The sequence below is a fragment of the Trachemys scripta genome, chromosome 11 (assembly GCF_013100865.1).
Source record: "Trachemys scripta elegans isolate TJP31775 chromosome 11, CAS_Tse_1.0, whole genome shotgun sequence".
Taxonomy (NCBI): domain Eukaryota; kingdom Metazoa; phylum Chordata; order Testudines; family Emydidae; genus Trachemys; species Trachemys scripta.
This window is the reverse complement of record NC_048308.1, coordinates 16789346-16815478: the sequence shown is the minus strand read 5'-3', so window position 1 is coordinate 16815478 and position 26133 is coordinate 16789346. Positions and strand designations below refer to the sequence as shown.

Genomic DNA, 26133 nt, shown 5'->3' with positions numbered 1-26133 from the left:
ACAAAGCTGAGATGCACTAGCCTAGACATGCTGCTCGGTGGCTGCTCAGTCTGGACCTCTAGCCTGGGGCAGGGCCAGCGTTTAATACACTCCTGGCTGTTGGAGAGGCTCCTTGGGTCCCCTAGACTGCTCTAACTTGTTCTTGGCCACTTTAGTTCCTGCCAGCCTCTAGGATTGTAGAGAGGCAGAAATGAAATGGAGAGCCACCTGTGCCTCACACCCAGATACACTGAGTACGGCTCTGGCACACAGGGGTATCTTGCCCCATGTTATAAAATCCAGTATGTACTAAAGAAATCGTTGATTCAAGTTAGCAGAACAAGTTTCATCACCCCTCTCACCTTCTCATTCTCAGGTTTTTTGGTAAAAGAACTCTATGGGACTTCAGAGGGGCTTCAAACTTAGATGAATTACATCAGTTGTTAAGTAACATAATGATCAGACGCTTGAAGAATGAAGTTCTAACCCAGTTGCCTCCCAAAATTAGACAACGCATTCCATTTGATCTCCCAAAAGCTGCTGCTAAGGTGAAATGACTCTCATTCAATATTTTTAAATATCTAACAAACTTGTTGCTAGCAGTAATATCTAATAACTGTGTTTACTATCCTTTTTTATCTGAATTATTTGGAATATGTTTTTGTATATAAGGAACATGAATTTATATATAGTGTATGTTATATATACACATAAAAATAAAATAATGGGCATAGGTTTTATCAACATGGGTATGAGGTGGCTGCATTACCAATGGGAGGTGAAGCCATAAGCGAGTTATGAAGCTTGCCTCAAAAGAGCCATACATAATACACTACGATGTAGTCTGCCACATACAGTAACTACATTAGAATGTGTTAGGATTTTAAATAAATTGTTGGTATCATATAATAGAATACATGTGCATACACACCTCTCTCTTACAGGACCTGATCCAGCTCCACTGAAGTCAATGGCAAAGTTTCCATTACCTGAAATGGTGCAGGACCCAAAACTCATAGTGAAGGGTTTCCCTTCCACAAAAACACTTCACTTTATAAACAGAATTTTACTAATATTAGAGGTGCACAAAAGATCCCATCCTCTTCATCCTCAGAACGTCTGGTGTGGAGGGTGGGGATACTACAAGGCTGTATCTTCACTCTCTGAAGAACGGAGAACAAGACTGCCTCTTCTCTCCCTATTGGGAATACTTGCAGCAAGACCCTGAGCCAGGGATTTTTATTCCTACTTCAAAGAGAGAGGTGATAAATGCTGCATTTTAAGTGGATTAATACTATCTGGTACCAGTAGATAACAAGTACTGCATTCCAAAAGAATACTTGAACTCTAAATGTTTGTTAAAAAAAAAAAAAATTAAGCTTCACTATCAGCCAAAAAATCTTACTGCATTATAGGTGAAACCATGTTATATTGAACTTTCATTGTTCCGCCAGAGTGCGCAGCCTTCTCCTTCCCTCCCCCCCGGAGCAGTGCTTTACCGCATTATATCCAAATTCGTGTTATACGGGGTCGCGTTATATTGGGGTAGAGGTGTATTGAAGTAACTGCAGTTAAGGTTCATTTGTATTAATTAGAAATGTCTCGTATAGACTACCTTACAAAATCGTCAAATTACGCTTATTAGCGCACATTGGTTGTTTTAACTCTCTCTCTCTCTCTCCTATATTTTGCCAAATTAAGTTATGTTACAAAAAGTGAATAACCACTCAGTACAAGAAATTTAATCTGCATATTTGCAATGACTACAATACTTAAAGTACAGTAATACATTTAGTTGCAGTGTTTATTGGGTAGCTCACTGAAAGAAATTTCATACATAGTTAGTTCGTGACTTGTGTTTTTATATTCACCAGCAAGAGTTGCAGTCTTTTTCAAACTCTCACATTTTACACATAATCAAATATATTCTAATCTAAAATTATAAACTTCAGTAACTTGCCCAGGGCTTAGTATTTTGTCTTTTGTCTCTTTTTAGTGTGCATTCTAATCTGTCAGGAACTTTATTACAGTTAAACCAATAAGTTCTTTAATACATCTATGGGACAACCAATAATTATAACAAAAAAACTTATCTCCTTAATAGCAGCCCATCCAAAGACCTAGCATATCCATCCCAACAACCAATCTCTTCCTCTAATTCCCAACAATAAATGTGAGTTTTGTGGTGTTCCCCGAAAGCTAACAAATCTGGGTTCTAGCAGACCGAGAGGTGAGAGCATTCCAAACCTGACAATCCTTCAACAGAAAATGCCTGGCCAGCACCTTTCCCCATGCTCTTTTCTTGCACAACTAGTGCTCTGGTGTCTGTGTTCTCTGCGTGATGATGCACCACTTAATAAGTGGACAGTCACATTCAATTTCAGTTTGAGTACTCTCAAACAGTACAGCGTGTTGCAGTAAAATAATCTTGAGTTGACATATGCATGAGTAAACTGTAGCAAAATGTGCATCCAAAAGAAAAAGACTCTTCTTGCCGTTTATAAACTAAAGTGCTCTTGGCTGTGTAGCTGCTACCTGAGCTTCTAGGCACACATCCAGATTTAAAAATACAACTAGGGATGTCAGTATAATCTCTGCTATCCTTTCTAATAACTTTCCCCAACCTTAATGTATAACCCTTGAAAGGATTTTCAGTATGATCCATCAGCTGGATTTTCTTTTAACTTTTTGAGAGTGTATAACCCAAGGTTAGGATGGGACCAGAGTACCAAATAGTTATATCTGTTAACTATTTAACAGCACATGAAAATCAACATAAATGACATTAGATCAATAAAGTAGAATTAATGTTTTTGCTTAGTTATTTGTAACAAAGGAAAATATTGTGAAGGATTGATGGCTGATTACATTGTATTTTTATTTAAATAAGTTTTGTCACGTCATCTTGGCTGATTGACTAAAACTAAATCTTACCATTAATGTGCTTTGTTACATGATTATATTTTCCTGATGCTCCACTTCCATATGTAATTGGAATTCTTTTTGCTTGTTCAGTATTTCTTCTTAATAAAAAGTGCTTAGTGTTTGATTTATGATGTTATTGGAGTGAGCTTTATTTTCACCCACAGCTTTTCACAAGTTTCTATTATTGGTAGGAACATATGACTGATCTGCTGCTGCACTGATGTTTTTCTATGAAAAAGCTGGCATCTTTGAATATAATCTCCTTCCTTACCTTTCCTTTTGATAGGAAGGTGGGACATGATTCACAGAAGCAGTAATTGTTTTGCCATTTATATTGTACCTCTAAACATTTTTCTTCCCTCCCATTCAGGAACTGAATACCAGCTTTGAAGAGTGGGAGAAATTAATGAGGGCTCCAAATTCAGATGTCACTGAAAGCCACTTTGTTCAAGTCATGGGTCTGATTACACGCATGTATAAGCAAACTGCCATTGCCAAGGTAATGAAATCTTTTTATAGTTTTATTTTAAATATGTATTCAATAATATGTTTTAATTATCTCTTTTTCTACTATTTTTATATTATGTGCTTCCGATGTGTAATCACTTAACTAGTGGACTCTTTATGCTTCTTCACAGAATTGGGACAGTTGGGCATTTGGGTGGTCTTCAGTCACCATAACGTCCCACATTTTTTTAGAGGTGGATAGCTAATTGTGTGAAATGTTTTTGATGATTTGTGGTATCTCTGGTATAATAAGCACAAACTAAAACTGACTGGCGGAGTAATAAATTGGCAAAGCACTTTTGCATGACTTCTTCAATCTCAGAATTCTGAACAGTATTATCAGATGTTTAGCGAGACGAGACTGCTTGAACTTTCAGTTTGACATTCTGCATTGAATATCTTATCTGTCTCCTTAGATGCCAACAATGACAATGCTTGTGGTTTGACCAATCTTGGGAGTCAGTTTCACTGCCAGTTTGCTCTCACTACTAAGTTCCCCCTCCCCCTCCAATATTATGTTTACAGTATGCTGTGGCTCCTTGTCCTAACATCTTTTGAGAATTTAAATAATTCCTTTCCTTTATTTATATTTCTCCTGGAGCTCAGAGCCCTCAGGCTAACTTGCATGGCCTTCCTAATTGTTCTTCAAAACTCTACAGATCTTGATGGACAGCCCTTCCACCGTGCACTACATAAATGGGCAAGGAGGCACACACTCATCATCACTGTGCCTGAAAATCATCAAGCTCTGTACGTGGTGCCACTAGCGTAGGATAACCCAGAGGGTTCGTCACCTCCCGGGTATCAACAACAACCTGGTAGACTTCCTGAGGAGACAGTTGGTCACCACTCACAAGTAGTCTTTGAGGGACCCTGGTGACAGACCTGTTTGCTAACATCATCATCAACACCAACTGCAAGAACTTTTATTCCCCCGGGGTATGAATCTGGACACCTTCCTTGTTCAGTGGCTCCAAGTTGTCTTGTATGCCTTTCCACCAATCCCCAGGGTGATTTCCAAAATCAAAGGAGACAAAGCCACGATATTTCTTGTAGCTCCGTACTGACCAAGGCAGTTTTGGCTGACAGACCTACTACATGTTCATCTGTCTCTGATCTAGCTCCTGGACTGCATGGATCTGATCTCACAACACCGTGGCCAGATACTCTATCTGAACCCAAAGTCACTGGACCTCAGAGCATGGCTGTTGGCTGATTGAATACCATCGACCAAGATTGCTTCCTATAGGTCCAAGAAATCCTGGCACAGAGCAGGAAAGTATCCACCAGAAGAATATATCCATTTAAATAGAAGAAGTTCATGATAAGGGCAACAAAAATGATTAGGGATATGGAACAGCTTCCGTATGAGGAGAGATTAAAAAGACTGGGACTTTTCAGCTTGGAAGAGAGATGGCTATGGGGAGATATGATTGAAGTCTATAAAATCATGACTGGTGTAGAGAAAGTAGATAAGGAAGTGTTGTTTACTACTTCTCATAACACAAGAACTAGGGGTCACCAAATTAAATTAATAGGCAGCAGGTTTAAAACAAATAAAAGCAAGTATTTCTTCACACAATGCACAGTCAACCTGGAACTCCTTGCCAGAGGATGTTGTGAAGGCTAAGACCATAACAAGGTTCAAAAAAGAACTAGACAAATACATGGAGGATAGGTCCATCGATGGCTATTAGCCAGGATGGGCAGGAATGGTGTCCCTAGCCTCTGTTTGCCAGAAGCTGGGAATGAGTGACAGGGAATGGATCACTTGATGATTACCTGTTCTATTCGTTCCCTCTGGGGCACCTGGCACTGGCCACTGTTGGAAGACAGGATACTGCGATAGATGGACCTTTTTTCTGACCCAGTAGGGCCATTCTTATGTTCTTATATGGCCAGCCCATCGTGGTCTTGACCAGATCCAGGCCTCAATATCACAGATCCTTGTCTATTGCACTTATAAAGGACAGCCTCTTGTTCATCTCTACTAAAATATATTTCATAGCAATCTCCGCTTAGCATCCACCTGTATCGTCATGCTCAGTCTTTTCTCATGGTATCAAAGTTTCTTAAAGGGCTGTTATGCATTTACCCACTGGTCAGAGAACCTACTTCTACTTGGGACCTCAATCTAGTCCTGACACTGATGGACCTTTATCAGACTACTCCCTGCACTGCATCTGAAGATGATCTTCCTATTGGCTAATGCTTTAGCTGGGAGACTAAGTGTTAGGCAATTATGGCCAAACCTGAGTCCCTATACAAAATTCCATAGGGACACGGTGGTGCTAAGACTTTACCCAAAGTTCATTCCTAAGATGGTTTTAGAATTTCATCAAAACCAGTCAATCAGCCTGCCTGTTTTCTTCCTGATGTCATACTTGGCATCAAAAGAAAATAAATTAAACACACCAGATATATCCAAGACTGTTGCTTTATAACACTGATAGGACCAAATTGTTCAGACTGTTGCCCCATCTATTTATAGTCATGGGCAGGTGTTCTGAAGTTCAAGCCCTCTCCTCACAGAGGATACTGGAATGGATTACAAATGTATCTCATTGTGTTAGCTGATGTAATAATCCCAATAAACATCAAGGCTCATTCCATCAGAGCTCAAGCAACATCCTCTGCCTGGTTCAGAAATGTACCAGTTTCCAATATCTGCAAAATGGCAACATGGAGTGCCCCACTGATGTTTGTCAAGACTTATGCCTTGGACTCATCTGCCAGAGCTGATGCCAAATTCATCACTGTTCGACGGACATAGCTGAAACTCCTCATTCCCACCATTCTGACTGCTTGCCAGTCACCTACAATGGTATTCACACTGACACATACTCAAGAAAGAACAGTTACTTACTCTATAATTGTCGTTCTTCGAGATGTAGTCAGTGTGATCCCATGACTACATCTGGGGGGATGGATGGCTCAGTGGTTTGAGCGTTGGCCTGCTAAACCCAGGGTTGTGAGTTCAATCTTTGAGGGGGCCACTTGGGGATCTGGGGCAAAATCAGTACTTGGTCCTGCTAGTGAAGGCAGGGGGCTGGACTCAATGACTTTTCAAGGTCCCTTCCAGTTCTAGGAGATGGGATATCTCCATTAATTATTATTATATTATTACTATTATGACCTGTCCTCTATTCCTGCTTTTTGGGTTTCAGATTGCAAGGGAAAAGAAGGTGGGTCTTGGCTGCCCTGCCCCTTATGCCCTTGTATGGGAGTACAAGAAGGCACAGGGCTCATGCATGGCCCCAGTGCACACTACTATTTAAAAAAAAAAAAATCTCATGCACATGAGGTGGACACTAACAGTGGGATCAGCACTGACTAAATGTCTTGAACAGCCATGATTACTGGAGGATAGGTAACTTTTCAGGGGGACTTGTACCCAAGAAATAGATTATCTAATGAGGGACTTGAAGACACTGAGGAAAGTCACCTTAAGTGGGAACCTTTATAAAAGGAGGACTTTCTTACAGGCCATTTTAGAGAGAGAGGAGACCAGGCCCAGAAGGCAAGGCTGTGGCAGTAGCAAAGGAGGGTCTTGCAACCCTGAAAGGACTGACCAAAGCCAAACGGACTCTGAGTGATGAGGAAACTGAGAGAGGGGTTTGCATGCAGGTCTTTGCTATTTTTCCATAGAGTTGTCTAGCTTATGTAAGTTCTCTATGAGTAAAGGGTGATAATTTTAGAAATTCCTTTGCACTGTCTTTATGGCTCTTGCATTCAATGTCACATAGTCCCCAACGGGGGTAACAGTAAGTCAGAAGATCAACAGCTTCAGTGAAACTTTGCAAATGTGCAAGAGCTGCTTGGGAGAGCTGCAAGGTTGCAAGGTCTTGGCAGTTGGGCGGGTAAAGTTTTCTCTCTCTGGGTTGGGTGCTAATTAGAGGATGTGTCCCCAGAGAGTGTGCCCAGAGGTCCAAAGCCCGAGACAGTGCTTAGATTCTGCTCAGACCCAGAAGCCAAGAACAGATGATATCCCGTGGGTGAATCCTTGTACACTAATCTTGTAACAAAGTTCCAAGCTTTTTTCAGTAGCTATCTAATCATCTTAGGCCTAGGCTGTTATTTGCGGACTGTTAAAGCTATAGCAAGACAAGGCTTTCTTTTCTTCCCTTTCCAAAAACAAGCTTCTCTCACATCTAAGGGCTTGTTACACTATCCACCGGATTGGCAGGCAGCGATCGATCCAGTGGGGGTCAATTTATCGCGTCTAGTATAGACACAATAAATTGACCGCTGAGCACTCTCCCGTCGACTCCGGTACTCCACCAGAATGAGAAGCGCAAGCGGAGTCGACGGGAGAGCATCAGCTGTCGACTTACCACAGTGAAGACACCGTGGTAAGTAGATCTAAATATGTCGACTTCAGCTACACTATTCGCGTAGCTGAAGTTGCATATCTTAGATCGACCCCACATGGTAGTGTAGACAAGCCCTTACCTAATCACCTTCTGGTTAACGTGCTTTTTGTGAATGTGGGAATAGTGCAGATTTTGCCTCCAAACTCATCATCTTAGGTTAGGAGCTAGAATGGATTAACAGATTTTTTTAGATAAAAAGAAATCTAACTTGGTGAGGCAGATATAGTGGGAAAACCCTGCACGGTGGTTGATAGTCATCCTGCCTGTCAAAGCAAATAAAGAGGAGGAACTCGACACTGACTAAGCTGTTTCAACTGAGACACAAAACAAATTAGCTAGGGAAAAATAATTTGCCTTCCTACTGTGCCAATGTAAGGTTATTTACTGTATTTCATTTTCCTTTCTCTTGCGCTCTCTCCTAGTTTTTTTAAAAATAAAAAAGCAAGAGTTACATGGCACAAAAGAAATGTTTTCTAGGTTAATTTGCATACTGGTAGGCCCTGTTAAAAACCACATTCCTATTGTGGGAAAAGTGCTTAGCAGAACTACAGTAAAGGTATCTTCAGATTTGTTAAAATACTGTCAAAAGCAGCATATAGTTACCTTTGCCAAATGTGGAAAGAGAATTCAAATAAGTATTATAATAATTGTAAGTTAACCTTATATGTGAAGCTCTTAAAAAACAATGTAGCATATATTGCTGTAACTACTTTGAAAAGGTAAATCATAATAGATATGCTACTTAGGCCAAAAAAAAACTATATTAAAAGTTTTGTGACTTAGTCTATTTGCTATGGCAACATAGCTGAAGCTGTTATTTTATCTTTAGAGAAACTTGAAATCCAGTTGCAAAATATTTGAAAACTTTTATAACACTATTATGCTTTTGCATCACATTGAATATTTATAAAAATAATATTTACTCATCTGTATTTTCTGTTGTTGAAAATCCAAAAAAAATCCTAATTAAATATTGTTTATAGCAGTGAACAGTAAAAACATTTGGACCAAATAATTGAAAGAAGCTTTCAGAATTGCTTTTTTAAATAAATTAAATCCATTTACTTTCTTTAAATACATTAGGGTCAGGGGAGACTCATCTGAAATCTCAACACAAGCCCAGTTATAACATTTTTATATAAAGCCACATCTGTTTCCTTAGGTCTTAAGATGTAAAAAAATTGCTGATTTCCAAATCAGCAATCTGGAACTGACTGTTGCTAATCAAATCACTAGTTACTGAGCCACTCTTTTGTCTGTTCACAGGTAACTTTATTGTTGCCTAATTTCAAATGGTTTAGTGTGTGAATCTGCAGGCTGCAGAGTTCAGTGAGAATTGAGATTTGCATTTTTATTACTGCAAGTTTACCTCCCTCAAAATTATCTTCCTGGCCCCGTGAGTCCCTCCACTGACACCCTATTCTTAACTGCATTCCCTCCAAACAATCTGCAAAGCCACTACTGCACACTCCTTCAAATCCCTTCTTACAAACCAAAACAAACTGTTTACTACAGCTGCAATGCACAGCTAGTCTTGTGTGTCCATAACATGCTCGTATTACTGTTTCCCCAAATTCCCTTCTTAACCTTCCTTCTCTCCTGCCATTTGTTTGTTTTACGAGCTGCATGTTGTCTTAAACTAAGATTGTAAAATTTTGGGGACAGGAAGTGTCTTAATATATGCCTGTATAGCGCTCAGCACAGTGGGGCCCCAACTTGGCTGTGTCTTCTCGTTATTACTGTAATACAGATAATTCAAAACTAACCAATGCTTTGCACAAGTGTGATAGACTAAGCTTTGATGGAGAAAACTTTTGAACTTTTCTGTGATAGTATCATTCATTACTAAAAGAGCCACTTATTTAGGTAATAAATTAACCTTTATGTTAATGATATTAAGGTCAAAGAGTATAGCCTTCTGTATCTGATACTTAATAGAAATAATCTTCCATTGATACCATATCAATACCAATATCATATTAATCATTTTTCAATTACTCTAGTTTGCTCAGTTTTTAAAATATTTTGCAAGCCTAACGTGAGTAGAAATAGGAAATAGTGAATTAGTTTATTCTTTCAGTTTTAATCAATGGTGTTAGGGACACAGGTGCAGATTTTTTTAATACATTTTTTTTGTTGGTATCCCTTTAAATATCTCTAGGACAGAAATCAATTGATATTCATTAGATTGTCAGCATATTAAATAATCAATCTGAGTTGTCATTGTTTTAGCTAAAAGGAGTTTAAAAATTGCATTTTAATCCTTAACAAGCACCACGAAACTATCAAACCATGAAGACAGTATCTGGAAATGCTTTTCTCTGTTAGAACATGACTCATACAATTTTAAAAATAGTTAATTTTCTGTCCTCCTAATAAAGTCTACATCACAAAAGCTATTAAAGCAGATACCATCACTGTCTGAATTTTTTTGTATAATCTGTAATACTAATAAAATTGCACCATTTCTTGTATTCTAGGCAGGAGCGGTAAAGGACTATATCAAAATGATGCTTGAGAATGACAAACTTAAGTTTCTGGTTTTTGCTCACCACTTAAGCATGCTCCAAGCTTGTACAGAGGCAGCCATAGAAAACAAGGTAATTTTAAGTGTTCTTCATAGAGTTTTTAAAAATGACCTCTTCCAAAGATCATATTATTAGGCCCCAATCCTGCAAACACTGAGGCACTTGCATAGCTCCTTGAATTCACAGTTAGTCACGTGAGTGTTTTGTGGGATCAGGGCCAACAGTCAGTATTGAAAAGATCTCGGTTGTAGAATAGTTTGGGGAAATAATGTAAATACTTGTATCTGGAACAGTAAATGCCAGATCCCTTACCATTATACTATTGTAGTGGGATCAGGGCCAACAGTCAGTATTGAAAAGATCTCGGTTGTAGAATAGTTTGGGGAAATAATGTAAATACTTGTATCTGGAACAGTAAATGCCAGATCCCTTACCATTATACTATTGTAGAGTAAGTCCTTTAGGTCATTGCTAAAATAGTGTACTATTTCAGTGTACTATAATAGCTCACAAAATGGTGATTGAAATTAAAGAGAATATTAATAAATAATCCTCACAGTGAAATAATGTGCTTTTCTTATGTAACACTTTCCATTTTAAGATTCCACGTTGCTTTACAAACATTAATAAATGAATTAAACTCCCATGAGGTAGGTGAGATGATTGTCTCTATTTTACAGATAGAAAAGACTGAAACACAGAGGTATTAAGTGATTTGCCTATGGTACTGAGTTAGGAGTAGAACAAAGCTATTCTGTTCCCCAGTTTTTTAATAGTGTCCAAAAAAAAATTCCTTTTATGTAAATTATGGGAATCATTATGTAAATTTGCCATTATCCTGGTATGTTATAGGCACGTTACATTCGGATAGATGGAAGTGTTCCTTCAGTAGAAAGAATCCATCTTGTCCATCAGTTTCAGAAGGATCCTGATACTCGTGTGGCCATCCTGAGCATTCAGGCTGCTGGTCAGGTAAGGTTTAAAAAAAAAAAAAAAAAGTAGATATTAGGCAATGCAATTTAAGTATAATATTTAAAAAGACAAAGCATACACATATAATGTCTTACTATAAGTGACCTATATCATGAGGCTTTTGCACTCAGCAACCAATTTAGTACCAACCATAAAATCAGTACTGAATTTAAGTTGAAATTATTTCTACAGAACCAAAGCTAGGAAAGTGTCAGCCTGTATTTAAATAGGAAGTTGGTGTGAGTTCACTCATTTCTAAAAGCACCAATGTAATAAGAAGCAAACATCACTTTCCACTGTTGTTTGCTGGGGAAGCAATGTGGTGACAGTTTCACAATACTGCAGTTTACTATATCTTACTGCAGGGCCGGCTCTAGGCACCAACAAAGCGAGCAGTTGCTTGGGGCAGCAAATTTGCAGGGGCACAAGAATCCAGCATGGGAGCTGAGAACCAACAGGGGGCCCTGGGAGCTGTAGTTCCTTGGTTAGCTCCCTACCTATAGAGCCAGCCCTGGAGCAGGGAAAGAACTACATTTCCCAGCATTCCCTTGGCCGCAATTAACAGGAAAGGGAGGAGGAAGGAGTGTGGAACTGAAACCTCATGCTGCAGCTTGCTGTGAATGGAAGGGACAGAGCCAGCTCTAGGTTTTTTGCCACCCCCCCACCCCAGCCCTGGGCTCCCCCCGCTCCCCTGTGTCGCCCCAGCCCTGGACTCTCCCCCCACCCACATATCCTGCCACTCCAGCCCTGGGCTCTTCTCCCCCGCACACACCTGCATCCCCTGCTGCCCCAGCTCTGGCCCCACCTGCACCTCCTGCCGCCCCAGCCCTGGGCTCTTCCCCCTCCCCCCCAGCGCTACCGGCTTCGGGCAGCCCCCTTGCCTCCGGACCCTGCGCCGCCGGAGCAGAGCAGCTGGAGCCCGGGAAGGGAAGTGCCCGGCCGGCTGCTCGGGGTCCGGAGGCACGGGGGCTGCCCGAAGCCGGTAGCGCTGGCTCGGGCAGCTCGGCTCTTAAACAGAGCCGAAGTCTGAGTCGGGAGGAGCAGAGCAGCCGCGGGAGGGGAAGTGCCCGGCCGGTATTTTTCCCGGACATGTTCGGCTTTTTGGCAATTCCCCCCGGACGGGGGTTTGATTGCCGAAAAGCCGGACATGTCCAGGAAAAACCGGACGTATGGTAACCCTACTAAATGGACAGTGCACCTCTCTATCTGAAGCCTAGCAAGGGAGGACGTGGATCCCACTCGAATTTAAAATGAAAAGTAAGGGAAGGGAGGCTCTACTAGGACCTGGGCAGCTTTAGATACAGTACCAGGCATGTAGGAGGATTTACACTTCTGAGCCATGGAAGCAGAAATTGACTTTTCTTTTCCAGATTTAGCTAATATTCAGAAAGGGAATCTAGCACCTGCCTTCCAGATTTGAACACCCTCAAAATTCAGGAGTGCTCAAGCTCAATTTGGGCATCTGTTACTCCATTTCTCCCAAATCAAATATACTGATCCACTGTTTTTGTAGATACAGACTAACACGACTACCCACTGATCCACTGTAACTTGCTGTAGAAAAGGTAGAATAAATTGAGCAAGAAATGCTTCCCAGTGGTTATTAGGACTGGAATTGCTATTTTCAACAGCCATTGCTTTTTTAGTTTTATTTGTTTAAAAGGAAGACAGTGATATTGCATTGGCAAATTCCCCATAGAAACAAAGAATGGAACAAAAGAATAATAAAGGCACCTCAACTTTTCCTCATTTATGTAGGACAGTCTTATAAATATGCATCCAGATATCCTTCAATCACACAAGCTGAAAATTGTTCCACTTTACTGCAGTTCTGTAACCATATGGGAACCAATCCTGTCTGTGTTCTGTGCACATCCAAAATTCCTGCTGAATGACCCGCCCTGGGAGCGAGTTACCAATGACCCAGGGCTGGGGCTGCAGGAGGGTGCAGTTGCGGGGTAGGGGGAGAGAGAGAGCCCCGGGCTGGGGGAAGCAGGGGCAGCCAAAAATTTTTTTGCTTGGGGCAGCAAAAAACCTAGAGCCGGCCCTGTCTTACTGACATTTCCAGCTGTCGCTATTTCATGTTGTTATGGGCACAAATACTTCAGAAGCATTAATAATTGTCTTATATCCATTTTCAATGCTTGAATTACTACTGCAGTATAGTTGGTGTGGGTAACTGTTCAATGGAGCAGTCATAAAATTAACAATCCTGTTTTGCTTGCAACAAGAAGCAAAATGCCTTGATTTGCCTTAGAAAAAAATCCAACATATATCTATGAACCATCTGCTGTCCAGGTCACTCAGTGTCTGAAGAAGAGCTTTGTGTAAGCTCAAAAGCTTGTCTCTCTCTCTCTCTCAGCAACAGAAGTTGGTCCAATAAAAGATATTACCTCATCCACCTTGTCTCTCCAGTATCTTATTGCCATTATAAAAATAGTTTACATTATTTGTAGTAGTTCCCTTCTGATGCTCAGTCATTCACCGAAATTTACTTGTGTGTTCGTAGAGTCACATCTTCTCTGTCTAGCATTTGAGTAATCAGTGAATCAACACTGCTTTTACTAATTTTGTTTAGGGTTTAACTTTTACTGCTGCCACTCACATCGTGTTTGCTGAATTATACTGGGACCCTGGACACATGAAGCAAGCAGAAGACCGAGCACATCGAATTGGACAGTGCAGTTCTGTAAATATCCACTACCTTATTGCAAAAGGAACTTTGGATCCTCTTATGTGGGCAATGTTGAATCGCAAGGTATGTATTGAAATAAAACTAAGTAGCCAACAAAGTGTTTGATGTGTGTCTGGAATCCACAGTATTCAAGGATGTTTGCTGTAGAGGATTCTGTAGAGGGGCATTGTCCTAATCTCAGGATATTAAACCAACCAACGTATGTACAATTGCAGGGGACCAGAATGACAACTCTTATTCAGAACTAACTTTTCTCTTTTCTGCTGTCCTTTCCTAAGAGGCAAAGATAAATATGTTTTGTTTTTTAAGATGCAAATGGGGAAAAAAAGATCATTAAAGGATTCAATAAGATTCAGCAGGCTGATGTAGTAGTAGACAAGATAAACATGACAAAACATTTATTTCTGTCTTTTCACTATCAATTGTGAAATTGGGATGGCTTGGATGAAATTGGTTTTGAGACAACTGTTTTTCATCCTGGAAAATATTAACTGAAGCTTCTATTAGAAAAGTATAGAAATTGAAATTTGGATAGATGATAATTTTAGAAATATTCACATCAAAATTTGGAAAAAGCGTTAACAGCTACTTGTGATAGCTTAAAAATTCCTTACATATGACAGGTACCTAAGGACTGGAAAGAAGAGATGTAGGAAGGATGCTGCAAGTAACCACTGTCCTCTAAACCTGACTTAATTAAGGGGAAATACTAAAATGACTAGGACTGCATTGGTTGGTGGTCTTCATCTGCAAGATAGACATTTGCATTAAGAAACATTATACACCAAAATTCTAATGTATGACACTAAAAATTTAGCCCCTTAAGGGAGTATTATTGTTATCCATTGGTTGTGTTTGATTTGTATTTTTTTTGTGATGTCAGTGTTCTTCTGGGCATTATTCAGGGTAAATGGATTAGCTATAGTGCCACTATTGATAAGCACTAGATGTGCCCACAAAATAAACTCCACTTATATGACTCACCAAAATGAGATGCTGCTCACAATAGATTGTGCAAATACTGGCTCCCACTTAGTGGGATTTGAATATGACCATGGGATCTGCTAGGCTGTTGGACCTGGCTCCTTCTTGACTGGGTCGGGTCAGGGGGAAATCAGTGGTGATAGCTCTCAAACACCACTTACTTGTGACATCAAAATCAGGTGCAACTCACAGTAAATTGTGCAGATCTGTGGCAGTCACTCTCTTATTTTACAGGAGGAACAAAATAATTCGCAATGTTGACATTTAAATTATCATCAAAGGGCATCTGAATTAACCCCTCACTTAGGTGAATGAGGGCACTTCACACCTATTTGGTCTATTGTTTCAAGCCATCTACAGGCTCATCTAAGGTTCATTTACTCTTTTCACATTTCTGTGTTTTTCTTTGCAACCATAACCATTAGAGATTTACTTAAAAAATAACAACCACCTGGGACTCTAGAGTACAAGATGATAGCTTCAGAGAAGTGTTGGTATGACATATGGACATGTACGAGCTGATGTGCACTATTTAGTCTTTTTTTTTGGTCAGAAAGGCTGCTGAACATTCTTAAACCCACAGGTTAATTTCCCCAACACCAACCCAAGAAACCATCTCTTGTTGCTGATATGCTTGTCAGTAACTGCTCAGTCCTTTTCGAAAGAGTGACTGAGAAGGTGATGGCTGTTCACTTCCAGGCATATTTGGATACCCAGCATCCTTGATTAGTTCCACTCTGTGTTTGGCCTTCTTTTGAAGCAGAGGCTGCTCATCTCAGATTCATGATTGATTTTCTGCTAGCTTTAGATCAGAATCAGCTGATTATTTTGGTCATGCTAGACCTTTCAGTAGCTTTTGATATGATTGATCCATGTGTTGTTTTTGGGAACTAGTATGTGTTGTTCATGTGTCTACAATTGCTTTCCAATATGTCATACCTAGAAAGATGTGGCTTTTAAAGTTTTAAGTTGGGATTTACAAAGGAGTCTAAGGAAGCTAGGTACCTGAATCCCATTACAATTCAATGAGAGTTGTATGCCTAACTCCCTTAGGCTTCTTTGAAAATCCCAACATTAATATTGCCTTAGCTACATTCAAGACCTGCTCCATGAGCATTGTACAGATGGGTCTCAATATTCAGACAATACCTACCACTTAAGGATTCCACCACAGCATCTGAAGTCAGAAATTAACGGTGCTTTTACTTCAGTCGTCTCTAGTGTACGGAATTTGCTCCCATTTCTTCTTTATTATTTTGTATTTGTTTTATTCTATTGCCCAGTGCCCTGTGGCCTTTGGAATGGGTAAGGCAGATTGTAAAAAGCACTAGATGTTTCCTGTGGCTGGGAGAGTCAGAGAGCTGACCCTTGCAGGTTTCCTCACACTAAGGGTAGATATTAGCAAGGCGCCTCTCAACCCTAGCTATCCTGAGAAGCGTCACAAACATATAAAGGCTTTGTGAAAGGGACATATGTTGTTTAAGTTTTGTAGTAACATTAATTGACTTCCCCCAACTGTCCCACTGCCAAGTCATCATACAACAATAGATTTCATCTTGGCCATCTTGATAGAGGATTTGAAGGAATATCAGATGGTAGCCTTATAGATCTTCAGTCAGTTATTTAAAACATTTTTACTTTGAATTACTAAATTGTGTTCTGCACTTTTACAGTTACTGAGTTATGTTTGAAAGGGAAGTAACACTTAGTAAACTTGGGCAACTAAATTTACTCCGAAGTGTGAAATAATTAAATCCCTCTGTCTGCAGGCCAAAGTTACAGGGAGCACATTGAATGGTAAGAAGGAGAAATTGCAGGCTGAAGAAGGTGATAAGGAGAAGTGGGATTTCTTGAGTTTTGCTGAAGCCTGGACCCCGAACGAAAGTCTTGAAGAGATCAAGAATGAAGTTTTATTCACTCATGTAAGACAAGATGGATATATATCTTTTTCTATGCTCTTCTTTTCTAAAATAATTCTAATACCTAGTGATTAATTGTGCTTCAAATTAAATGTTAAACTGCCCCTATTTGAAAAGAATGAAGTCTGGGAAACAGCCTTTTAGATTATTACTTGTCCTTCTCTCTCTCTCTCTTCCCCATCCACTTCTTCCTCTTTTGGTATTGATTTTTTCTTGCTCATTTTGCTGCCATTTCTCCTTTTTAGAATGGGTTGATGTGGGGCTGTACAGGTACCTATTTTCTTGTCCAGCTTCATTAGGTATGCTGTCTTAGTGAACCAGTGAAATTATTAGACTGTAGAATCGGCCTTCTGGCTAAGAGAGGTGAAAACATTATCTAGTGACCTCTCGAGGGAAGTAGTAGAAGCACCATCACAAAAGACATTTAAAACTAGTCTGTAGAAAGTGCTCAAGAATATTCTGTTGAGTCATGTTGTCCATTCCTACCAGTGCAGGACTGTTCACAAACCTTTTTCTAGCACTGATCTCAAGAAACATTCTGGTGGGTACAAGCACTTTTAGTTTATAGCTTAATACTGAGTAGCGTGTTATAATTACAGTTAAAATTGACCAAAGTCCATCTCTACAATAAAGGATCTAGCTGTGTAATCCATTGTGTCCTTTAAATTATCGCAACATGCTGTTTTTCTTCGAGTGATTTCTCATGTGTATTCCACTATAAGTGTGCGTGCTCGCCACGTGCACCGATGCCGGAAGTTTTTCCCTTAGCAGTATCCGCAGTGGGGGAGCACCGCTGCAACCTCTGGAGTGGTGCCGGTATATCGCGCCATAAAGGGGGCTGCGTGCTCCCCCCACCCTCAATTCCTTCTCATCACACTATGCGATCGTCTCCCAAGCAAGGGATGACGCCGGGTTTGGTAGGGTGGTGCTCCGCCCGGGTAACCCTTAAAACTTTGCTTTAAACTCCTACCCGCCTCCATCAGGTATAGCTTGGAGTCACCTATAGTGGAATATACATGAGCAATCACTCGAAGAAGAAAGGACAGTTACCTGTTCCGTAACTGGCGTTCTTTGAGATGTGTTGCTCAGGTGTATTCCACGTCCCACCCTCCTTCCCCTCTGTCGGAGTTGTCTGGCAAGAAGGAACATCTCAAAGAACGCCAATTACGGAACGGGTAACTGTCCTTTTCATTCATATGTATCTAAAATGCTGTATATTGTATGTTCAGTCTGGCTCAGTGAAAAATTGGGGTGATGCTAAATTATATTAATCTGGGCACTCATAAAAGAGCATGATATTAGGGATGAACGTATAGCATCCTACTACCAATTAAGACATCTTAAAATTTGCATTTGTTGTTAAAAGCAAACAGATACATTTATTAATTTTGTGAACAAGGAAATAATGAATGGAAATAACCCGATTGCCTTCTAAAAATATATATATGTCTGATATACCATACTATCTTAACTTTCCTTGTGCAGGTTGAAGGGAGATGAAGGAAAAGTCAATCTTCCCAAAGACTGTGTAGTTGATTTAATGAGAAATTTGAGTTTCTCAAACAATAGAAGAAGCTTGTATGTACAGATCAATTGTTTGAGCTTTTTCTAAGATTTCACAATTTTATCATAGCTCTCCAGTGAAAATTATATTACTAAAGCATGCAAGTAGCTTTGCTGTCCTGTTAAGCTTTTTATCTGCTATCATTTGATATTACAAAAAATCCATGTAGCTCAGTTACTACAAATATCAAGTTTCTAGAGTATTTAAGATTTATATGCTGAGTTCTTCTATATGTGAACCATCTACATAATTTTCCTGTTGATCTTTCTTTCAGTGACTGATTGGTTGAGAGAGTCTCTCACAAAATGTACAAGCCACTTGTTGCGAACAGTTGTTTACCTGATTGAAAATAAAATTGGGACCTCCGCATTATGATGAATATACACTTCCTTAGTGCTTCATATTTGTTCACTGCTTTCACATTCCAAAGTATTCCCAGAGCCCTTTGGTGAAGATTTTCAAACTTGACTAGTGATATTGGGATACTCCATTTTTCTGTGTACCTAATTTGAAACACCTTCAAGGGGCCTGTTTCTTAGAGGATGGATGCACAGCACTTCCTGACAATCAGGTAGGGTGACCAGGTGTCCCGATTTTATAGGGACAGTCCCGATTTTGGGGTCTTTTTCTTATATAGGCTCCTATTACCTCCTCACCCCCGTCCCGATTTTTCACATTTGCTGTCTGGTCACCCTACAATCAGGTTTCTTGAAGGTGTCTCAAGTTGGGCACCGAGAATCAACAGTCACCTTTCAAATCTTGCTCTTTAAATATACTGAAATTACTTCACCTAACACTGAAATGCAGCCACCTCTGCAATGGAGTGTTCAAATCAGGTTTTCATACCAATCAACCGTAAACAAGACTTTAGGACAGGAAGTAAAAACTACTATATGAAATTGAAACGGGAGTTTAGACTGGCAGAATGTAATTGCCCACATTGACTCTTGCCAGGAAACCAGAGCTAATACATCTACCTTTGTGAAAAGTGCCAAGAGTGTTTTAATAACCAGAAGATGGCATCTCCTACAGTACAGGGTTGATCAAACAACATGCAGGAACCTTGATCAGTTCAATCAGTGGTTCTCAACCTGCAGCCCATGGTATACTTGCAGCCCAATTAGCACAACTCTGCGGCCCATGTGACATCTTCAGGACCATACAAGCAGGGCCGCTGAGAGCGGTTTCAGGCCCCGGTGGAAAAAATTTCTGGCGGGGGGGGGGGAGGGGGGAGCCAGATCCAGGATTTTTTTGGGCCCCCCAGCAAGGGCGGACTGGCTAAACAGGGCCAACAAGACGGGGGGGAAGCCAGGCCCTGGGCCCCCTTCCGGACTGCCGGGCCCCAGTAATTTGTATCGGCTTCTCCCCCCTCCCCCCCCCCTCGTCGGCCCTGCATACAAGTAGCATATATATTGTATGGATGCAGCCCAAATAACACAGAGAGAGCTGCATATGCTGGCCACAATGGTAAATAGGTTGAGAATCACTGATTCAGAGGAAAGAGTTTCCTCCTGCTGAATCACCAACACAACTTATTGCAGCACCCATTACTTGGTAGAACTCTAGATACTGTCTAAGTCCAATCCTTCTTAGCGTATGAATTGTGATAAGTTCATAGCTCAAGGTGGTGCATCTGCAAGCCAATAAAATAACTTTTTTAATATAGTAAATAGCAGTGAGCATGTGACTACTATAAAAATATAATGATCATAGGATAATGTGAAAAGGGAAGCTATGCTGAAGAGTAGCTGGGCTTTATGGAAAACTTTAAAAAATGTTGTCTACCAACACCAGTTTGATATGTCATATTTCTCTATATTTCTCTTACTCTGGCCTTCAGTGTGATACACTTGTTCTTGAAAATGAGATATTTTTTGTCTAACAATTCCAAATGAATCTAAAATATAATCCTCTTTTTGAAATCACAGACAGTTGTTCTGGAAATGACCCAAGACGTGTACTCTCACAAGTGTCCTTAGTTATACTGGCAGGAAGACATCTGCAGGAATTAGAATTAATAATTATTTACTAATACGTGAAGATATGAAACTCCATATAAGTGTTATTTATTATTACAATATATAAACAGAATTGTTTTCAAAGCTCAATCTTTTTGCAAAATAGCCAGAATTCCTCAAGGCATCAGTATTCAACAAGTGGTTTATTCATTGTCTAGTTATTATTTATTTATATAAATAATCACCCACTTCTGGATTGCCCAGAATAATCCAGATAGCTGAGGTTGGGTCATTTCATTTAATAAACTTGCATTATATCCCTTCCTGCTGTTCAGTCTTTAAACTGTTAACTAACTAGTTGTTATGATATTGCTCTGAGTGTTTTTCAGACTATCAACAAATGTCCTTCAGAAGCTGGCCTGTGTTTGGTAATAAGTTTAAATGTCTCAAGTACAGGGCTGTTTGTCCTGAATGTGCTCCAGTGTTACACTTGAGGCTTTTATAACTTTAGTTACAAACTTTTGTAAACTCCATGTCCAACTGATTTTTCTAGCCAGTCACTATTTTAAAAAAACTAGTGATTAGCTAAGGACAACAAAAATGCAACACTATTTCAGTCCTAGTTGCCCCGTTTAATAATGTTTGCCAAAGAGCGTAGGGAGAGGGTGATTTTCATATTCATGTTTTGAATTTTCATTTATGGCATCACTAGTGTTAATTCTTCTAGGTCATTTTTGATTTTTCAGGTTTTCATTAGCTATGGTGTTGCTCAAGCTTCTCTTCATTTAGTTCATTACTTATAACTGAGTAACAGATTTCTCAGTGACTCACTTCAGCATGCAGTGCTTTTTATTCCTCTTCTCTGAAATTCATTTATTTTGAAGTTTAGGATTGATTTTATAAAGTATTAATGAGCTCCTTGCAGAGTTATCAGTTGAGATAGGGGTTCTGCTTTGATCAGTGCTTGTTATTGTTTGCTGCTATTCTGTCTAATATTTGTCATAGTTTTATCAGGTTTGCTAGATTTCTTTCTTCTCTGTTCTATTTCTTTCATTTTGTGTTTAGTCCTGACAATAACACAAAGATTGAACATCCCTAAAAGACAATTTAACAACTGTTCTTTTTCTTTGAAAGAGCATTTTTAAAAGTTATGTTCTGTCCACTGGTTTATACCATAGAGAAGGGGTAGGCAACCTATGGCACGTGTGCCAACGGCGGCACCTGAGCTGATTTTCAGTGGCACTCACATGCCCGGGTCCTGGCCACTGGTCCAGGGGTCTCTTCATTTTAATTTAATTTTAAAAGAAGCTTCTTAAACATTTTGAAAACCCTATTTACTTTACATACAACAATAGTTTAGTTATATATTATAGACTTATAGAAAGAGACCTTCTAAAAATGTTAATATGTATTACTGGCATGCAGAACCTTAAATTAGGGTTAATAAATGAAGACTCGGCACACCACTTCTGAAAGGTTGCCAACCCCTGCCATAGAGCAACATTTAGAACATTTAAACATTAGAAAATGTTTAAAAATAGATGATGCAGAGTGTTGAAACTTCAGTTATTAGTCATCGGGGGTAACATTCAGAGTATAAGGGGATGTTAGTATTTTGATATTGGATAGCGCATAACACATACAGTCTGCAGTATCCCCAATGGGGGAGGGGGGTTTAAGGTGGATGAATCAAGGTACAGTCAGCAAGCAGTGAGGGTACATCACTCGTACAGGAATTACAGGCAATCATAGGTATAAATAAGTGGGCCGGGTAATGAGGATAGGAGGACCTTCATAAGGTGGAGTTCGGTTCGGGGGGTTCAGGGTATAAGGTCCAAACTACTGTCCAACCCAAATTATACTATGGGTTTTGGCTACCACCTTCAAAGTTAGCCATGTTTATTTATTTTCATTCTTATAGATTAAAGGGTCTTAATTGGTACCTGTTTTGGTTCCATTGATATAGTTTGATCATGAAGTCATTGACCAATTTATAAAACAATGATCTAGGCCAATATCAAAGAGATCTGTCCACATAATTCCGAGGAAGTCTTCCTTGATGTACATCTGCTTTTGAATCAATAGACTTCTTGGGCTGAGCTTGGTCAGGGCTAGATATCAAAAAACTTACTTGATATATGTCAGGTAGCTGATGTGTGGCCTCAGAGAGGAACCTTGTACTTTCTGTGCTTTATTGCTTCAGGCAGCAGCAGCGCCTGGGTTACTTGTAAGTTTGAGTTAAGCACCATGATCAGGATATTACTCATGATGTTATTATCCTGGTTCTTCATTCATCATTGTCTTATGCAGCTGTCAGGGTGTCAGTTGGTGCCATTGCATCTGCCTGATCTGTCACCTCTCTTACTTAGGCTATACTTGTGCTATATCATTTTATAGTGCAAAAACTGGCTTTGAGATGTTATCTGACTCAATCTCAGTTTATCACTCTGTCTTCAACAGCAAGTTGCCTCAAGTCATACAGCTATAGTTGCTGAAACCCAGTACATGCCATGTGGATCCTTACAGACTAATAAGATTCTGTCTCTGGTGTAATCATTCATTGCTGCCCCTCTTCAGAATGCACTCCAGCATGAAAAAAGTGTATTTAAAACATGGGGGGGGGGATTTTAAATCAGTGGGTATATAAGCAATTTTCACTGCACATTTAGTTTGATAAAAATGCTTTGAGATACTAATTTCGATGGTTCAAGATTTTTGATAGTGTTTATGATTATAAAGAGTTTTGTCAAAATAAACCTCAAACAAGTAAATACACTTGATCTGACTTTCAGAAGTCCTGAGCACTGCTTATGGGTACCAGATGACTCTCGGTACTGAGACTCCAGTGTCTGGATTACTATGGCTTCCCGGTACCACAAACTTCTCAGCCTTTTTCTACTAGGGCCTCCCCATTGGAGGACATTGAGGAGGATGAAGGAAACATTAGATTAATCTCCCCTTTACCAGTGCGGGATTCCCCTCCACATCCATACAGGAAGCCATACTTCAGCCAGGATCCTCATCCATGACAGGGATGGTGGGATCAGCCCTGAGTGCCACCCTTTCTTCCATATGGGCCCCCCCCCCAATGGCTATACTGGGATCCTTGGGCAGGATATTGGTAACAATTTGCAAGACCTCCAGCTCCATTGCACTGAGAGGCAAGGGTGACACAGTCTCCTCTACCAAACCCCCAACACAAGGAGGCCTTTGAAGAACAGGAGACTAGGGTGGTTAAGGAGGCCACTCCTCAAACTCTTATTTCATTCTCAGTCATGGCCATCAGTGGCTGACAATTTTTGCCCATTCCTGGACTTTGTGAAGAGGGTGGCTGACACCCTTCAGATACCTCTTGAGGAGGTTAAAGACTCACAAAAGCTCCTGAACGTTCTGCAGTGGAGAAACTGCTTGGGAGTTACCTGAAGTGGAGCACCCATAGGGACACTATTCAAGGAAGAAGAAGAGGATACTCACCCCATTCAGTAATTCACCCAAAATAATTCCCCATCGTTCTGTAAAACAAAAGTTGAGCTTTCCAACTGATGCAATTGCAGCACTGATTTAAATGTTTGTTCATCATTTTACGTCCTTAGTGTTGCCAATATGTAATAATTCACTGGATGGAGTATTAATTTCATTTCAAAGGAATTTGAATGCACTGTAGGTATTAGTGCTCCTTGGAGTATAAAAATTGCAATAGTTTTTAATATGTACACATTTTAACCCAAACTGTTTGACAGAGTCAGCAAGCTGTTTGAAAATGACATTGCTTAGGAAGAAGCTAGTACTTAAGAAAAGAGAACAGCTTTTAATTCTTTCCAAATGTTAACTCTTTACAGCTTGACTGTACAAATTAATTTAATAAATAATGGATTTAGCTTAAACCAGGACAGTTTCAGAATACAGCTAAGGATAATCTCCATTTTGTAAATGGAGAAGCTGAGGTACAGAGAGGATATGTGATTTACCCAAACTCACACAGAGAATCACTGTGAGAGTTGAGATTAGAATGCAAGTCTCCTGGCTCTCAGTTTTGACTTTATAAACACTGCCTCTCTTACTTCAGAGAGCTACATCTTATGATGTTCAGTTAAATGGATGAGGAAAAGAACCTGATTATTTTCCGACATTTTTCGTACTGCTTTTCACCATGGAAGGGTATATGATATAGTGTCACAGTAATTACACTGTCATAGTTGAGTTTTTAAAGTATTACTATGTTAAAAGAAAAAAAATCACAATAAGATGTCCAGCCAATATATTATACAAAAATTCCCTTACTAGTACACATATAGCACTTAGCCTATAGTAATTAATTATTTGAAGTTTACAAATGGAGACATGAAATTCAAAATTCCTAATAAATACAGGACATTATTCTGCTTTATGACAAGTCACACTGTTACCTATAAGGCCTTGTCATCAGTAGGGGGGAAAAGGTTTTAACATGTATTAACTAATGTGTTGAAATACAATGTAACAATATTAGGATTTTTCCAGGGAACCTGCTAACATTTGTTAAAACTACAACTGCCTTGTCTACACTAGCATTTTGACATATGTTAAAAGTATGAATTTTTTCATAGTGCTAGACATGGCCTAAAATCTAGACCTATAATACAAAACCTCAAGGAAACTGGGAGTTTGGCTGGTTTTGTAGTTGTGTTAGCATATTACATCAGTAAACATCCAGTATGTGTATACAGAATTATTCTAAAATGATATTAAATCTCTCTCATTCTGTTGTATATCTTTTTTTTTTTAAAGTACCACACTAACAATTCTGTACATTTGTGCTATGCTTATGCTGATTTAAACTTTTGACTGGAATATTAAAAATTATCATAGTTGAGAAATAGCATTAAATTACTTTTAAATTGAGTTTAAATAATTAAAAGAGAGTGTCTATCATTTTCTGTCTACTAATTAAAAATTTAAAAAATACCTCAAATTAGAAAGACAAAAGACGCATAATTGAGGGGAAAAAAATGTTACAACTTTAAACTTGTGGACTATATCTACTATATCTACTGGAGGAATTTTAGATCTGTATGTTTGGTAATGTTTGTTTCTCTTTCCTAGTTTGAAAAAGAAAAACAACATGACATTCGTGCCTTCTTTTCACCAAAACCATCTGAGAAAAAACGCAAAATTGACTCTTGGGATAAATCACTGAACTTTACTATAGGAGATTCTAGCGTCACACCGGCAAAGGACATAGAGGAGGGCAGCAGGCATTTGGATGCCAGAGAAATAATTGATGTGGATGCAATTTGTTATGAAAATGGTTGTGAGCCTGAAGCTAAAAGACCAAGAGCGATAAGTACGCCCACCCAAAGCAGCTCTAGTAAGAAAAAGAGAAAAACTTTGCCTGGAAAAACAAACTCTTTGTTTACCAAAGAAACAGATCATGGGTTTTCTGGTGACTCTCCATCTACTTCAAGGGAAAAATCACCTTTAGCCAAAGCTTGGTGTTGTAGTCTTTGCACTTACACTAATAATTTGTTATTACCTTATTGTGAAATCTGTGAATGTCCTCGTGGCAGTGATGGTGAGTAACCCATGCTTCAAGTTGTAACTGTATAGGCATATTCCTATTTTGTTTTGCTTCAAAGATTATAGTGTCTTTGTACTAGAATACATGAGTATTTACAAATTCAGACAAAATATGAAGAATAAAATCATCACATGAGTTGGAATTTTTGAAATTGTCTCCTAATTTTGGTCAG

The 26133-nt window shown here is 39.5% G+C and overlaps 1 protein-coding gene across 5 annotated transcripts in view; it reads left to right on the top strand.

The window, feature by feature from the left end:
* The window catches only part of ZRANB3 (zinc finger RANBP2-type containing 3), a 112858-nt gene that overhangs the window by 58804 nt on the left and 27921 nt on the right, over window positions 1-26133 (top strand). For all 5 annotated transcript variants that reach the window (XM_034786007.1, XM_034786005.1, XM_034786006.1 and 2 more), the window contains 7 exons: window positions 356-527; window positions 3275-3403; window positions 10265-10384; window positions 11165-11284; window positions 13863-14042; window positions 16733-16885; window positions 25487-25955. In XM_034786007.1, coding sequence (XP_034641898.1) covers window positions 356-527; window positions 3275-3403; window positions 10265-10384; window positions 11165-11284; window positions 13863-14042; window positions 16733-16885; window positions 25487-25955 — 1343 coding nt within the window. The remainder of the gene's footprint in view (window positions 1-355; window positions 528-3274; window positions 3404-10264; window positions 10385-11164; window positions 11285-13862; window positions 14043-16732; window positions 16886-25486; window positions 25956-26133) is intronic.